At 42.0% G+C, this 18,089-nt stretch overlaps 1 protein-coding gene across 3 annotated transcripts in view; it reads left to right on the plus strand.

Annotated features, from left to right (window-relative positions):
• LOC132121259 (cGMP-dependent protein kinase 1) overlaps window positions 1–18,089 on the plus strand; it is a 195,978-nt gene that overhangs the window by 172,003 nt on the left and 5,886 nt on the right. For 2 of the 3 annotated variants that reach the window (XM_059530483.1, XM_059530481.1), the window contains exons 10-17: window positions 12,811–12,907; window positions 14,438–14,577; window positions 14,687–14,776; window positions 14,877–15,018; window positions 15,282–15,445; window positions 15,560–15,682; window positions 15,927–15,989; window positions 16,890–16,956. In XM_059530483.1, coding sequence (XP_059386466.1) covers window positions 12,811–12,907; window positions 14,438–14,577; window positions 14,687–14,776; window positions 14,877–15,018; window positions 15,282–15,445; window positions 15,560–15,682; window positions 15,927–15,989; window positions 16,890–16,956 — 886 coding nt within the window. Of the gene's footprint in view, window positions 1–12,100; window positions 12,683–12,810; window positions 12,908–14,437; window positions 14,578–14,686; window positions 14,777–14,876; window positions 15,019–15,281; window positions 15,446–15,559; window positions 15,683–15,926; window positions 15,990–16,889; window positions 16,957–18,089 lie in introns of those variants that run through there. The other variant, XM_059530482.1, reaches the window with a different exon arrangement.

Here is an 18,089-nt window from a genome sequence, read left to right on the forward strand (position 1 = left end):
CATTATGCACAAACAGCCCCTTAAAAAAGTGATGAGTGGCTGAATTTATGGAGTTGTAGGCAAAACTTTTGATAGTTGGGATTTTTTTGGGTTGACATAGTGAATAAGTCTATAAGTAAATAAGAAGTCTTTTTCCTCATATTGTTGATATGATTTAATATATTACTAATCGGGTATGTTCCTCTTCAGGAACTCGAGCTGCGTCGAGAACGTTTGGGGAACGCATCCAGCGTGACGTCTCTGAATAATGTGTATAATCAGTCCAAAGGAAGGGCGAGACGTCATAGGCGGGTGACATCAGAGACCAGGAAGCATAAAGCATGAGTGGCAAAGCCGGAAATCAGCCTTGTGTCTTCAGCAAGCGCTCTGTGTGTGTGTGTCAGTCACTATCTGTTTGTGAGTCTTATTTAGTGTCGTTTGTCCACTGATAAACTCCATTGTCAAAGCTTCAATCAAGAGAAGTTTTGGGCGAGAGCAGGCAGCGTTCAGGCTGTGTGTTTTCCCTGCCAAAAAAAAAAAAAAAAGGGAGGGACACACGCAGCTCGTGTGTTGTCTGCTTGAGAGTGAAGCGCGCAGTGTCAGCTCTTGAGGGAGTTGACGGTTGCGATGCGAGCCTTTGCTTCCCTCTCAGAAGGCTCTCTTTGAGGAGAGAGCTTTCACTGGCATTTCTCGCGGTGCCAGCCTCGCTTTTGTCAAGGAAAAAAACGGAGCGGTGGTTGTGCTCGCGGGATTCGCTTTCGGATCTGCTGGAAGGAATGTAAGACGGGTCTTTTCAAGTCCCTATCTTCTTTCTTAGCTACCAGATCCGGCGCCCGCTCTCGGGGGTTGCGGTACTTTCTCCCCGATGAGAGGGCGCGACGCACTGCCTGTCTTTCTCAGAGGAGATTGATATGGAAAGGCGTCGATGAGCTCGCCAGTTGTTCAAGCACCAGTCACACAAGCACCAGTTACACACGCATATTATGCCTAATATTATAATAAGCAGCATTAATGAGGAGTGGAGCTCGCGCAGTCGGCTCTCGGGGGGCTGATTGTGCTTTTCTCGCTGTTAAGCGCTCCGCTCTCGGCGGGCACGCTCCGAGGAGTGTGTCCGTGCATGCGATCTTGCAGTTGCGGTCGCGCTGGGGCTGATGCACGGCGGCGACCGCGATGGCGGGAATCGCACATGATCTGGTGAACGGGTTGGAGACGGCTCGTCCTATCTCCACCCGTGTTTACTAGATCTAGAGCTCGTTCTCGAGGCTTGGAAACCAGCGAGGCTTGGAAACCAGCGCTGCCTTTTTTTCGCCCTCTGAGACAGCTCGCTGCTGCTGCATGCTCTCTCGTTGGGAACGCTATGAGGAGTGTATCCGTGCATGCGATCTTGCAGTTGCAGTCGTGCTGGGGCTGAGGCACGGCGGCGACCGCGATAGCGGGAATCGCACATGATCTGGCGAACGGGTTGGAGACGGCTCGTCCTATCTCCACCCGTGTTCACTAGATCTAGAGCTCGGTCTCGAGGCTTGAAAACGTACTCGGTTACTAACGTAACCTCGGTTCTCTCTAGAAGAGGGAACGAGTACTGCGTCTTAGCTAAGACGCTACGGGAAAAGTGTCTTTTCACGAAATACTGAAGCAAAAAATTATCCTTAATTTTGAATTAGCTAAGACGCAGTACGAGAGAACTCTCGTACGAGAACCCCTGCTGGGGTTTCTTCGTCCTCGGAGGCATTCGTCTTTCTCTGAGGGGATTGATGCTGTCTGTGTGACTGAGTAGCATATATATATAAAATAGAACATGCACGCTGCCGAGGCAACGCGTGTATTACATTGTTTCATCTTTATGTGAGTTCTACCCCAGACAGTGTTGACTCGTCTGGTTGTTGACTACTATATATTAATATTTATCTGACTATGTGAAGTTAGATGTGCAGGGGCTCTAGGGATGTAATTTCTTATGTGAGAACACGTGTGTACCGCTCTTCCTCTGAGGAGATTGAGGTGGTCAGGGGCTGCTGGGCGGAGCAGTCCCAACCATGTTCCAGCCCCTCATGCCGGGGGTGTCACTTTTGTACTCCGCAGACGCTAGAGTCAGAGTGGCGCTCCCACGCCGAAGGCTTCTAGTGGAAAGCAGTTCTACGGACCGTTGTTTTCGCTGGATAGCCTTCATCATAACGTCCTGACGCGTAAGGCCTAGGACGTTTTGAGGGCCAGCTCCCTCTGGGGAAGGGTGGTGTACACCGCATTACACGGTGCCCATCTCTCCTCAGTGCCCTCAGGAGATCGATCTGCCAACCCTGCCGGTGTTCCAGGGCGCAGCGGTCTCCAGCGAGCGCTTCTCTCAGTTACCGCCCAGAAACGTAGCGGTGCTGAGAGGCTCGCTACCTCTATGGAGGTCTCTAGAGCAGCTAGTATGGTCGTCCCCTGCTGGTCCGCCGCTTAAGGACTCCGAGCTAGTGACTCCAGGCACACCAGAGGCCAGTCTCGTGAGACTGGTTCCCTTAGGAGGTCACATGGCAGTGTGGGAGCCCCTGCCAAGTGTACTTCACGGGGTCCTGCCCCGAGCAGGCTCTGGTCTAGTCTTCCTAGCAGACGACGTGGGTCTGAGGCAAGTCGTTTTTAGGAGACTTCAGTTACGAGAGTCCTGAGGCTGCGGCTCAGGACCTCGGAGCGCAGGCCCCTCTGGGGAAGAGCGGTATACACCGCATTACACGGTTCCCGTCTCTCCTCAGTGCCCTCAGGAGATCGATCTGCCAACCCTGCCCGTGTTCCAGGGCGCAGCAGTCTCTAGCGAGCGCTTCTCTCAGTTACCGCCCGGAAACATGGCGGTGCTAAGAGGCTCGTGTCCTCCTGGGAGGATTCCAGAGCAGCTTGTTTGGCTGTCTCAGTGGGTCCTGCACACTGTAGTGAGAGGCCACAGAATCCAGTTCTGGTGGGCCCCAAGCAGGCTCTGGTAATGGAACAGAAGTAGACTCTCTCTGAGGATGGAGACCATCGATGTGGTCCCTCCTTGGGTTGCAGAGTCCGGTCCTACAGCCGGTACTTCACTGTTCCAAGGAAGGATGAGGTGTTGTGTCCTTTTCTAGATCTGTGCTTTTTGAACCTCTCAGTCAGGGGACTGAAGTTTAGCACGCCTGCACAGGCCAAGTCCAAGGACTGGTGTGTCACAATCTATCAAAAGATGCACTTATCTCCATCCTTCTTCATCGGAAGTTCCTGAGGTTTGCTTTTGGGGGCAAAAGCCTACCAATACGGATCTTCCTCTGGCCTTGCACTCTCACCCCACACTTTAACGACTCAACCTCATTGACGATTGGTTAATATCAGCTCAATCTGAGCAGATGACGGTTCTGCACCGAGATGTCGTTCTCGCTCACATGAAAGAGCTGGGGTTAAGACTTAACGGCAAGAAAAGTGTGCTTTCTCCAGTTCAGAGAACCACTTATCTGGGCATGGTGTGGGATTCGACCACTTGTCGCCACGGGATGCTAGCGACAGGCGTGTCCCTCACCGGCTGGAGTGCGGTCATGAGTGTCCACCCTGCCCGCGGTCTGTGGAGTGGTCGCCATCTGACATGGCACATCAACTGCCTGGAGATGCTGGCCGTGCTTCGTGCACTTCGTTATTTTCTCCCAGACCTAAGAGGTCGCCATGTGTTGGTGCGCACCGACAACACAGCGGTGGTCTCTTACATCAACAAGGATGTCTGCACTCACGCCGTTTATACAAATAGCGTACCAGATCCTTGTGTGGGCCCAGGACGAGTTCCTCTCGCTCAGAGGAGTTCACATTCCTGGGCATCTTAATATGGGAGCAGACATCCTGTTGAAGCAGGGGCCAAGGCCCGGGGAATGGCGGCTTCACACCAAGGTGATGAAGCAGAGTTGGAGAGCTGGGCCAGACTCGGGTGGATCTGTTTGCGATTTGAGACACATCGCACTGTCCCCTCTGGCTTCCTCTGACTCATCCAGCTCCACTGGGGCTGGACGCCATGGTACAGACGTGGCCGAGGCTTCATCTGTAAATTTTTTCCCCCGATTGCTCTGCTCTCTAAAGTTCTGGAGAGAGTGCGCCGGGACGGAGCCGGCTGCTGTTAGTAGCCCTGTTCTGGCCGGGCCGGGAATGGTTCCTGGGCCTGATTTCTCTTTTTGATGGCACTCCATGGGAGGTTCCAGTCAGGAGAGATCTCCTCTCGCAGGCGGAGGGTGCGCCCCCACATGGAGCTTAGAGACTGTAGGTGTAGTCTCTGAAGAGGCACAACTCTTAGCTTCCCGTCTCTCAACCGAGGTTGTAAGACCATTCTCCAATCCAGAGCTCCCTCAATGAGGAAACTGTATGCCTTGAAGTCCGCAGGGTTGACCCACTCCACCATGAAGGTCCATGTGGCGGCCATGGTGGCCTACCGCGCCCCTCTCGGTGGCCAGTCAGTGGGCAGAAACCCTCTGGTTACATGTTTCCTCCATGGTGCGCTGAGGCTGAGGCCTCCGGCCAGAAGAAGCTTGTGCTAAGCGGTGATCAGGATGTTATCCTAAGCCTCGAGTCCTCTGATCTCCCCTCTCCTGGGGGTCAAGACTCACTCCTTCTGAAGTTTGGCCATTGGACGGGTTGTCCCCAAATTCTGTCAGGCTCCTTCTCTTGCTTTAGCTGTGCTCTTCCACACTAGGCAGAGATTTTGAAAGTCTGGCGGCGTGGGCATTCTCTTTCCCCAAACGTTCTCGACGCAGCGTTACGTATGTAACCCTGGTTCCTCGAAGAAACGAGATGCTGCGTCACAGTGCCACACTTCCGGCATCTCTGGCTGGCACTTGCTTCATGCCTTGAGGCTGATTTCCGGCTTTGCCGCTCATGCTTTATGCTTCCTGGTCTCTGACGTCACCCGCCTATGACGTCTCGCCCTTCCTTTGGACTGATTATACACATTATTCAGAGACGTCACGCTGGACGCGTTCCCCAAACGTTCTCGACGCAGCGTCTCGTTCCTTCGAGGAATCAGGGTTACATACGTAACCTTAGACGTTTTTTTGCATTAAACTTTGCACAAAAACAATGATGCTGTTTTGTTTGCAATTTATGAAATTGTATTTGTTTTATGAACTACATTTGTTTAAAATATCATGCAGTTTCTTGGACAGTAATATCATTTAATTCCTATGGATTAACAGTTTACTGCTGTGCCTGAATGCTGAGGAGATTTTAAAAAGCCTTCTTTAAACTGTAATAAGCCTTGAACCTAGCCCACCAGCTATGAAATGAATCACAACATTACAAACTCAAAGCAAAATTTTAATTTAAAATTCCTTACTGTGCCCTCTTGTGGGCTCATGAGACAATTATGTCTTTAAAAAATATATATGATTTGAGTATTAGTAATATTTAAGGAAAAAAAGAAGAAAAAAAAATCACCTGACCTTTGACCTTTTAAAAAGCACATGACCTTTGTTAAAAGCACATGACCTTTTTTAACAAATCATGTGCAATTTCACCAACACTATTCATACCATTGTTAACAATCAACCATGCAACATTTTTTTTTTTTTTTTCAAAAACATTTACATGCACTTAACATAAATAAAAATGTCATATTTACCATATTTGCTTGCATCATATAGTAATATTTGTCCAGACATACACTATGGAAACAGTCTTGGCAGACGCTTATGTAAGTCATTTATTTTTGCACCTGTCCTTTCACCCTCAAGTACAACCCATTTGACAGCTCAGTTACTCACAACCTTCAGAGGTTCAGTTGTATTCTGTATCACTGACTATAAAGTCCACATACGTCAATATGTCAATACATGTATTTGTCATGGTGATTTCTGAGCATATAGTTTAACATACCTTTACTTCATGAACATTGACTTCGAGATCTGGGATCTTGGGTTATGAACAGATGTTCCCATTTCCCATTTATCATAAATATTTCAGTCCTCAAATCTTCAAATCTTGAGCCCTTGGACCAAACAAACCATCTCTAAAAGACAAGAACATTTGTGTGTACACACACACACCTCCACACACACATCCATTTCACTATAGATAAAATGAATGGGATTTTTACTTTACATGCTTGACTCCAAAGCAAATTGCCAAGAATTGAATGGCCTCACATGGAGAGCTATTACAAAATAATTATTATCTCTTATTATCTAAATTAAATTGTGTAATAATTATACAAGCAGTCAGTCGGTTGAAGTGCTCATGTGTTATCAGTCACGCAGCAGTTTGGAGAAAAGCCATTAGACCATCATAATGACAGTTGTTATCTGTGGCCTCAGAAGAGGGAGTTGAAGGAACAAGGCTTATATTGGTGAGAAGTCAGTACCGCTGTTAGGATTCATGTGACTGAGACCTCGCACATAGATCTAAAAATACACGAAGAATCAAACCCCATGTAAGGCCATTATACCAATGATACATGACCCAACTGCTAATGGTTGTTACATCAGGGTACGAAGCTGATAAGCGAGGTCCTTGGTTCTCAACTTTGGCTTTTTAGGCTGCATTTAAATGACAACGATGTAGTCAAAAACAGAAAAGTTTTTCACTTGCGTTTTTTAAAAAGTTTCACGTATACAATACAATGTTTTCAAAATGATTCGCGTTTACACATATCTGTGAAATCGGCCAAAAACGCTGTATTATGTATACCAGGCCAGTAGTTAGTGCTGTCAATTTGTTAGTAAACAGTACCTGTAGGGAAGTGACAATTATATGTTGTATATGATGCATCTCTGCTGTTGGCTGTAATATTGGTGAACTAAATCCACACTTTGCTGAAGAAGTGTTGGCAAACTCTTGATCAGCAACAACAGTACTATGTAATGCGCCATTGTTGTGTATGTTTGTTCGAGCTTGCCTTTAAAATCGACACTTAGTGCACATGTCTACATATCTAAAATGTATTATGCACACGCATGATGTCACTGTTTTCAAAGATTCCTGTATTGGCTGTTTACATGGAAACAATAATGGTGGCGTTTTAAAAAACTTGCACTTTGAAACCCGTTTTCAAAAATATGCATTTTCAGTCCCCAAAATGGCATTGTTACTGTTGTTGCTAACAGTTCTGTCTAATACGGATAGAAGTCTGTCTAATAATCAGTTCAACAAAGGTATTAAAATGTATACAAAAATAATAATAATGATTGCTTTTATATTATTTGTAATAAGAAGGCAAACATTATAATACTTTCTCATTTGCCGTCAGCATTAAGCAAATATGCATTTATTTAATTTGAACAAATCTTTTTGAATGACTGATGAATATTTAATTTCACAAACCTTGCAAACTTAGTCGAATCCAGCTGTGAGATTTTGTGAAGTGTGCATTTTTATCCAGCATGATCGTTTGTTCTCTGTGTGAACGGTCGGTCCATGTGAATTAAACATGGTCGTGGCCTAGTCGTCAGTCCATGTGAATTAAACATAGTCGTGGCCTAGTGGTTAGCGAATCGGACTCACAATCGAAGGGTTGTGAGTTCGAGTCTCGGGCCGGCAGGAATTGTGGGTGGGGGGAGTGCATGTACAGTTCTCTCTCCACCGTCAATACCACGACTTAGGTGCCCTTGAGCAAGGCATCGAACCCCCAACTGATCCCAGGGCGCCGCAGCATAAATGGCTGCCCACTTCTCCGGGTGTGTGCTCACAGTGTGTGTGTGTGTGTGTGTTCACTGCTCTGTGTGTGTGCACTTTGGATGGGTTAAATGCAGAGCACAAATTCTGAGTATGGGTCACCATACTTGGCTGAATGTCACTTCACTTTCACTTTATTATTATTAATGTATCCAATTGATCAGAATTTTATAGAATTGTAGATTTCTTCATTGTCAGTGTAACAAAATTACAATAATATTAATCCAATAATATTTAAATAAAAATTAAGATAAAATCAAGATAGAAGTAAACAAAAAAAAAAAAAAACGTGCTAATTACATGTGTTCATAAGTAGATTAAACAGAAATTCAAGTTAATAAATAAAATAAGGAGCACTAAAAGAATACTGAAAGCAGTGTCTATGTGATTTTATAAATTTTATTTTACGAATAATAAAATCAATATTGAATACAAATACATCTGTCTTTATATATTTGGGTCAGTTTAAATTTTAGTATCAAAGCCTAAAAAGTATAGCGTGTAAAAAAAACAAGTGTTGTTTATATTGACGGGTTTACAGCGTGTCAGATTTCACACATATGTGGAATGGTCACATGCATGCACTGGATTTAGCTCACCTCTGTCATGCTACTTGACAACCATTAAATTATATTTTGTGGTTGCTCTAGAAAGGTCTATGCTGGACATTTTACAAGGCCTTTGAATTGATTAAAGATTTTTACATTGTTTAAAGTCACTGTGTGGTCAAATAGGTCATCTAAGACACGTGCAAACCTAAATGAGTAAAACATAATGTGACAAGAACCAAGTCAACAAAAGCTGACCTAGACTTAAAGAGGTCGTCAAGTGGATGTAATGCAGTCAAATGCTGCATTGTGGAGAACACCTGGGCAGGGTTCCTGCAGCACGCTGTTTTCTGTCATTTCATCCTTCTTTTCTTTGTTGGGTATGAGGTCAAATCCCAGCACCCAGCTGTCCTAGCTAACCACTGACCCCTGAGGAAACTACCCGCGGTCCGACTAGAGTTTGGACTTAGGGCTTATTTTCACAGCTGTAAAAGCAGTAGTGGATATGTTGAAAGGCTGCCACTACTGCATAGAGGAATGTGACTGCTGTTCAGCTTTTTGCTAGAGACTGGAGGCCAGTCCTCCCGAAAACTCTGAGCTTCATGCTAGATAGGCAGCATTATAAAAATATTGTTCTAAACCTGTAAAATTTCCGTAATTCTGCAAATCACAAAAGATGTCACAAACGGCTATGTGTTTTGACCATACAATGGAAGTCATTTTTGTCCAATGTTGTTTGAACTTTCAAAATATCTTCTTTTACTAAAGGTCTTGCCTCAAAGCAGATTGTTTTTAATTGTGCTGCATTTTTTTGGCTAATTCTAAGACAGTATCCCCTACATCCTTCAGAGAAACAATCCTATAGTGCATTGTGATTAAATTGGTTGATAAAAGACTTCTCACAATGAAAGGTTGGGCCGAGTTGTTAAGATGATGATTTTGAGCACTCTTTGAGTTAATGAATATCAACTAAAATAGTACTCACTATACATGAAATATATTAATAGCAAGTTTAAACAATTATGTTTTGTATTAAAATAATAAAAAATATAGCATTTAATAATAAATAAACAATATATTAAATTAATTAATATAATTTAAATGTATACCTGATATTTCTATGAGTGATACGTTTGTGTAAGTAATCAATTTTTATTATTATTATCATTAGCTTAGCAAGATCTACAAACAATTAATATCAGTTACATGACACACAAGTTTGACTTTTCAGAGCTTTTATTCATTTTTGGATTACATTTTATGCATACCACTTTTTTATTAAAATAATTTTTTAATTAAAGTGTTGTTGTTGTTGTTGTTGTTTTTTTGACAGTCTTGACAGACAGATTGACAGTCTATGTATGTAATCAACAATTTCAAGCTTCAAAATGTATATAATGACATGTAAAATGAATCCATATGAACGGAGCAGTTTAATCCAAGTCTTCTAAAGAGACATGATTGATAGATATATTTAGTACTGAAAAGAATCAATGAAATTATTTAATAAATAAATTATTAAATTATTAAACCAATACAAATATTAATAAACGCTAAATATTCCAATTAATTCAAATAGATGTAAATTTTACTTTATTTATTTATTGTTTGTTTGTTTGTCTTATTAAAGTACTGTTGTTAGTTTAGCAACCTGGTAATCCCAAACTTAAATTAAATCAGTTGCTTGACATTCAAGATTGCCAATGTAGTGCATACCAACTCAGTCAATCAATTTCAGTTTGTCTAAGCAGAAGACAGCAAGACTGCTCACTAGGTTTGGAATGGAGCCTACATCAAAGTTTTATTTTTTAAGTACTGTCAACTGGTTCTGGCTTTTTCAGATTGTCTTATCAAAGCATCTCAAGCCAGTATCTTGGACTTGTTTACTGTCCCATGAAGTACACATGAGTTTTCATAACACACTGTAACTCATGCTTTCAGCTAAGGCAGTGGAAAATCGCTCTAGTCGACCATGTAATGTCAGTCATCAGTCGCTTTTCTCAGAGCTCACACCTAACATATCACCTGTCAACAGCTTATGTGAAACCCAGCCCACTCCCCTCTGCCCACTTATGGAGCTCAAACACTTGAGGGGATACACTTGTAACCATAACAATGGAGAACGCATTAGCTTGGAGACACCTGTGCAAAAATGTCTGATTCATAGAATCAGATCAGATTGTGTATGTAAAAAGTTAATAAAATTCCGGAACTAATTTGAATAGTCTAATTTGAATAATTTATTTGCCATAATTATGACTTAATTTTCATTCTGGAAGTGAACGACTCCTTTCATCCATATCTTCGAAAGATATGCGATCACTAAAATTGTTCCTAGTTCCTGCGGTGCAAACATGCCAAAAAGCGAATACTTCTGCCAATATTTATTGGAACTATGAAAATGTTCCTCCAATGTAAAACCCCTTATGTTGGGCTGGGAATCAAGAACTAGTTCTGGTTATACAAAATACTGAAACTGGAAGCATTAGATGTGTTTGCTGATAAAGAGTGGCCAATGTACCAGAATACTCTCTTCTGTCCAAATGACTGTTGACCTTGGCAGACAGAGCCATGTCACTATGTGGCGAGTTCTTCTTATGCGGACAACTGCATTGGTCATTGCCTGGAGAGGTTGGAGAGGGCAGCTGTCCACCTGCCTGGAGTCTTAGTTAAATGTGGAAACTTACTGCAGATACTGTGTCCTTGACGTGTCAAATAGCAGTGGTGGTCTTGCAGGGTTTTCCAGCTTCTAAAGTGACATGAGGGATTCTGTGCTTGTACTGATACTTTGACCTCGAGACTTTCGGTCATTTTACCATTTAGATTTGTAAATGGCAAATAGAAATACTCAGATGTGTGGAAGAATTATGTTATAAATTGATAGTTCATCCAAAAATTATGATTCATTTACTCATTTTGAACCCGTATTACTGTGCACCTGCATGTATCTTTCTTCTGAAGAAATGAAAATCGATGCAATCAAAGAACCAATCCAAAACACATGGGATCCCAATGCTTTAATTCTTTGGGGGGGAAAAGGAAAAAGAAACATTTTTGGGGTGAACTATCCCTGTGCCATGTATGTGCCATGTCAAACCCAAGTCCATAGTATCTAGCTAAAAAAAAACAAAAAAAAAAACACTTTGAGTAAAACTAAACTTCAGGTAAAACAAGTCATATTTATGATTCTGATTAAATCAATAAGGGTCTTAATTGAAATAGGAAATATTAATAAAATGCCAATGTCATTTGTCATGACTACTGTTTGTAAGTCTCCAGGCAAACACTATAGGTATACCAAAGATTATATTATACATTAAATTATCCAGTGCCAGGTTTTATTGTTGTTTAACATTTGACTGATAAACATATTTCTTTAGGTCAACCCAAGCATGAATTGTTATAGCCTCAAAACAATATGCATACACTGTAAAATATGTAGCTGTTTTTTTTTAATTTTATGGGGTAAAAAAAATGTTTTTTCCCCTTGCAGCTTCAGAAGTATTCGAGCAATGTATAAAATCATGAAAACAATACTTTAAGTATAGTAACGAAGTACAGTTACTAAGTAAGTTTCCTAAGTCCTGAATTTTTCCATCTCATATGATCTCCACAGCTGGCAGCATCAACATGGAAATCCTATCTTCCTATCTAGCTGAAGATACACTTCTTCCAGTCTTCCAGGTTCTTCCTGTCAGAAGTCCTAGATATAACACTTATTTCCAGGATGAGCTGATTTTGTTATTGTAAGTTCATCCTCTCAACTTTAATTGGAACTGAAATGAAAACGGTTCATAATAATACAGCACCAATGTCCTTCTCAAGTTAAATTTGAACTTTAAAGAGAGATGGTGGTGTGAGGGTAGAGTAGGGAACCCTTTCTGACTAGGAGAACCGTAAGCCAAGTTCACATGCCAAAAATAAACCTGGATCAGGCAAGGCAGTATTAGTAGAGACTCTCACACAAGGAGCACAGTCAAGCTCAGTTTAAGCACAGGGACTGAGACTTAGTCACAAGGACAGCACTAGTCTCACTAGTCAAGCGTACTGTCCCTCAGCATACGCTCCTGCTGCTGCAAGGACAGAACCTCTTGCTTTGTGAGATTTTCAATGAGGACCTTTGTTCAACTTTTAGAACTGTCTCAGCTGATGACTGTGGAAACTTTGGGTATTTTTGCATCCAAACTTTGTGTCCAGAAGAGCTTTTACAAACTGATATTGATGCGGAGAGACTCCACCAATCTGGATCACTCTGTTCTTGGATCTGCGCTACTCCCCGATTCCCGAAATGTAACCTGGAAATGGCACCTTAACTCCACATTTGAGCAAAGACTGTTGTTATTATTTTGCCATACGTACTCTTGAGGCGAGGGCTGTACTGCATATTGCTAGCCATATATTGCAAGATCTTCTTTGCAATATTGCTAGCCGTTTTGAGAATCGTACATTTAACTGTTTCACAGTATTTGGTTTGGTCAAGCCACAAGGAGGTCAGAATGCGTGAGCTACTTCCTATCCCGGTAAAGGAGAGAAAAGAGAGGGAGCGAATAAACAGCCTTCCTGCCCCAATTCCTGCTCCAACATTCCCTATTACATACTCTATCCAAACCTCTAAGAAGTTTCCTTTTTTCCACTTCAAAAAATGCAGATACGAGGCAGAGAATGCCTTCTTCTCCAACCTGAATCTGGTGGACTTCAACATTATCGACACTTTGGGAGTTGGAGGATTTGGAAGAGTTGAGCTGGTAGGATGAGCTACTTCTATATACATGCATTTCATGATATGTTTGCAAGTAAATTCATAAAAAAAAAATTAAAAAAAAAAAAATTTAATCAGTCCCTTCTAAAAGTTAAAGTAAGAAAAGGTTTGCCCAAACTTATTCCTGAAGGGCCACTGTCATGCAGAGTTAAGTTCCAGCCCTAATTAAACACACCTGAACCAGCTAATCAAGGTCTTCAAGCTCACAAAAAATTTCCAGGCAAGTTTATTGGAGCTGGTTGGAGCTAAGCTCCACAGGATGCTGGCCCTACAGGAGCAGGATTGGACACCACTGCAGTTGTTGTTATTGATTTCTGGTGTTATGCAATACCTAAATACAAAAACTTATGTCAACCAATGATAAGAATACATTTTACTAATCTAATTTACACTGTGCTGGATGCATGAGCAGCTCTCATGTGTTCTACTGTGCTGAAGGACAGATCAGGTCTGGGAATGCTATAACTCTATTCAGGGTAACTTTCCACAACAGAGCTAATAGGGCAGATTTCTGAATTGCTGCCATTCAAAGTTCAACAAGACTAGTTTTATGGGTAAATAGATGGATATGCATTCTGGCTTACCATTACATTATATCAACAGTGATGAACAACAACAAAAAAAGAAACGTGGACAAACCAGTTACTCTTTGTAAGTGCCATATGCTCAAATATGACCAGTCATTTACGCTGTCATCACCGGCTGTTGACAGCGCGCATGCGGAGGTGAGGACTGAACAGAACACGTTGCTATCTGTTTAAGCTAAACACATTGCCTCACCAGTTTAAACATTAAAGAGCCAGAATACACAAATGAGAACCTGCGCATGCAGTGAGAAGATCCACATCTCAGAAAGTGCACAAAAACTGAGTTCTCTTTCAAGACTTGTGCTTGAATGGACAAATTCTCACAAAAATTATGTTAACATGACCATCTTGGTGAGTTTATAGAACCGTTACACCCCTAGATAGATAGATAGATAGATAGATAGATAGATAGATAGATAGATAGATAGATAGATAGATAGATAGATAGATAGATAGATAGATAGATAGATAGATAGATAGATAGATGTTCCAACACAAATCATGAATGTATGAGGTTTTCCTCAGGACCATTTATGTTGAAAGAAGATGATGGAAACTTTGGCGTAGAGAGGAAAGCAGAGATCCGCATTGCAGATCAGATTCTGTTGTAAAGGAAAGAGGATTCCCCTTTACACTTGTCTATTTCTGGCACTGCGGCAACATAGTAAAAACAAGTGTCCTTTCACCAGGGCTGTGATATATGTCTGTAGTGCTATCCATTTGCTAAATAGCAACAAGATCGAATGAACATGCAAGTGCCATCACAGAGACGCAATGTGAAGAATTCCTGCTTACTTGATCTGTTTTGAGGACCCCTTTACGTTAATAGACCCTGATAGAAGTGCTTGTTTTTACAGCTACTTTCAATTGAAAATGAGCTTATTAGCACTTTCTCAGTGCTCATTTTTGTGTGCCTTCGGTGTCCACAGGTGCAGCTCAAGAGTGAAGAGACCAAAACATTTGCAATGAAGATTCTGAAGAAGCGTCACATCGTGGACACGCGGCAACAGGAGCACATCCGCTCTGAGAAACAGATCATGCAGGAGGCTCATTCAGACTTCATTGTAAGGTAGGTGCTGAAACCTCCCAAGAGTATCATTAGAGATCATATCCTATATCTATCACGGCAAATAAAAAAATACATTGATGGACAAAATTGTGTGGTTGTGTTCCCTTAGGTTGTACAGGACTTTCAAAGACAGTAAATATCTGTACATGCTGATGGAGGCCTGTCTAGGCGGAGAGCTTTGGACCATACTTAGAGACAGGTAGCCAAATTGTTCCAGTGATGATGGCTGATGCTAATCACTCTAAATGATGGAAACTCTGTAAAATACTAGTGGTTTTCTTTTTCTTTTTTATTCACAGAGGATCATTTGAAGACTCCACTACACGGTTTTATACAGCCTGTGTGGTTGAAGCCTTTGCATACCTGCATTCCAAGGGAATAATTTACCGTGATTTAAAGCCAGAAAATCTCATTCTGGATCACAGAGGGTATGCCAAGCTTGTGAGTATACATCTCAAGCACTCTCTAATATGAGATGACACATTCTGAGGCTGGTAAAATTTGTTGTTAGTTGGTATCAAAGGGCAGGACTTTCCATCTAATGTGCATCTGATTGGACAACAATTTGCATATACCCCTTAGTGCAACATGAGTCATCAATATACCTTGTTTATTGTCAACTTTGGAATAGAATAGTATGTTTAATGCTAAAGAAACTAAAAAAGGTGCAGTTTTGGTATGAAGATGCTGTTTGTCCCTTGTAGGTGGACTTTGGCTTTGCCAAAAAGATTGGATTTGGGAAGAAAACTTGGACTTTCTGTGGAACGCCAGAGTATGTAGCCCCGGAGATCATACTGAATAAAGGACATGACATCTCAGCAGACTATTGGTCATTGGGAATTCTTATGTATGAACTCTTGACTGGAAGGTAAAACGTGTTTCATGTCGTTGGGTTTGACAAGAAAAGCTCAAATGTTTTCAGTTTGTGTGTTAGGATTATTCCTCCTAGTTTTATAAAATCTAATGTTTATTTCTTGTTCAGCCCACCATTCTCAGGACCGGATCCAATGAAGACATATAATATAATTTTAAGAGGAATCGACATGATAGAATTTCCAAAGAAGATCACCAAAAATGCAGGCAATCTAATTAAAAAACTATGCAGGTGGGTACATTTTAAAAACCTTTAAATTCAATCTGTGCAGATTTATTGTTTAGCATTGACACATTAATATATATTTCAGCCAAGTTTTAAATTAACTAAAATGTTATTTTGTTTTAACCTGTAGCACACATTTATACATTAAGGTTAAAAAAAACCTAGTTGGATCTAGATTTATCAAAGGCATTTTTGACAAAACAACAGCTTCATAAATTAAATCTGTATTGAAATATACCATTTGCCTCAGGGACAATCCGTCTGAGAGGCTAGGAAACTTGAAAAATGGAGTCAAAGATATCCAAAAGCACAAGTGAGTACTGTAATTTCACTGTTCTTTGGGGATTTTTGGAAAAACTGTGCTTGCTTTCACTTCACTTCACTTTAAGTCTGGAAAAATGCTGATATATGTACAGTACAGACCAAAAGTTTGGACACACCTTCTCATTCAAAGAGTTTTCTTTATTTTCATTACTATGAAAATTGTAGATTCACACTGAAGGCATCAAAACTATGAAATTAACACATGTGGAATTATATATGGAATTATATACATAACAAAAAAGTGTGAAACAATTGAAAATATGTCATATTCTAGGTTCTTCAAAGTAGCCACCTTTTGCTTTGATTACTGCTTTGCACACTCTTCTTGCATTCTCTTGATGAGCTTCAAGAGGTAGTCACCTGAAATGGTCTTCCAACAGTCTTGAAGGAGTTCCCCGAGAGATGCTTAGCACTTGTTGGCCCTTTTGCCTTCTGTCTGCGGTCCAGCTCACCCCTAAACCATCTCGATTGGGTTTAGGTCCGGTGACTGTGGAGGCCAGGTCATCTGGCGCAGCACCCCATCACTCTCCTTCTTGGTCAAATAGCCCTTGATGCCTTCAGTGTGACTCTACAATTTTCATAGTCATGAAAATAAAGAAAACTCTTTGAATGAGAAGGTGTGTCCAAACTTTTGGTCTGTACTGTATATATATAAAACTTTTGGTCTGTACTGTATATATATATATATATATATATATATATATATATATATATATATATTACACTGTGGTCAAGATTTGTTTGTCATTTTGGTAACATCTCTGTTCTAAGTACAATTGTTTAATTCTATTCATTCCAAAGACTAAAATTTCAACTGAAAATACCACCCTACCCACCATTTCAATTCTGTTTCTATGAGACATACGTTAATTATCTTTTTCCATCATAGATGGTTTGAAGGCTTTAACTGGGAAGGACTACGCAAAGGAACTCTCACCCCTCCAATTATTCCTGATGTAAGTATAAAAACATCTCAGTTTTAAACAGGCTCCAATGTAAATCATTAGTGTGAATTTGAATATGTGAAAGGAGGAGAAACGTCTCGGTTACGTACGTAACCCTCGTTCCCTGATGGAGGGAACGGAGACGTTATGTTGAACGACATATGGGGTCTCACTTGGGAGGCCAATCATATCTGAATTTAAGAGAAAACGCCAATGAAAATTGGCTAGTGGATTAACACACCTGAGCCACTCCCCGAGCCACGGGTATAAATAGGGCGACAGGTGCATCCACTCATTAGGTTTTACGCTGAGGAGCCGAGAACGTGTCCCGGCAACAGCGAACGGTTCAAGGTTGTGGCATGGGGACATAACGTCTCCATTCCCTCCATCAGGGAACGAGGGTTACGTACGTAACCGAGACGTTCCCTATCTGTCGGTCACTACGAGTTATGTCGAACGACATATGGGGTCCTATGGAAAACGCCACAACCTGAACATCGTCACAACCCTGTGGCGCTGCAATTGTCGACAAGCCCTGGCGTGCCACAAAAGCTACGCTTAAGGTCATAACCTTCCCAAAGCCCCAGCGCAAATTCACTGACCTTGGTACCGAAGGGGCCAAAGGGTGAGTACATCGCTGCTGGAGAAGGCCACGCTGCTGTTCCGCCCACATAAGTTAATGGAAGGGATTTCAACCTTTAGAGAAAGATTGCTTCAAATCTTCCCTATTTGTTCTTTCAGCTTGGCAAGACAATGGGGAAGCGAGCCTAGGAAAAGGTCGCTACGGAGACCACATCCTACCCGTAGGGAGGTGACATGTGGATATACCGATATGGACTGACCTAGGGGGCAGTACTACATATGGAAGGGGTCTCTGAGGCAGGTCCTACCTTGGAGTAGGGATGGAACGCCTGCCAGAAGAGACTGACAGAACAGGTCTGTCAAGGGAAGACACGGGTTTGCCAAGAGGGAAACCTTACCGTGGAAGAATACCCATATGGGATTACCCGTAGGGAACCAAGCCATATGAACACCTAGCCCAGTACAGGGGCTGACCGGAACTCCGGGCATGCTAACACCAGTACTGGGCCTGGCGAAAGACTGCTCCGCCAAGTCTGACTGCCGAGGATGCTGGAGGATGCTCG

The sequence above is a fragment of the Carassius carassius genome, chromosome 39 (genome assembly GCF_963082965.1).
Source record: "Carassius carassius chromosome 39, fCarCar2.1, whole genome shotgun sequence".
Taxonomy (NCBI): domain Eukaryota; kingdom Metazoa; phylum Chordata; class Actinopteri; order Cypriniformes; family Cyprinidae; genus Carassius; species Carassius carassius.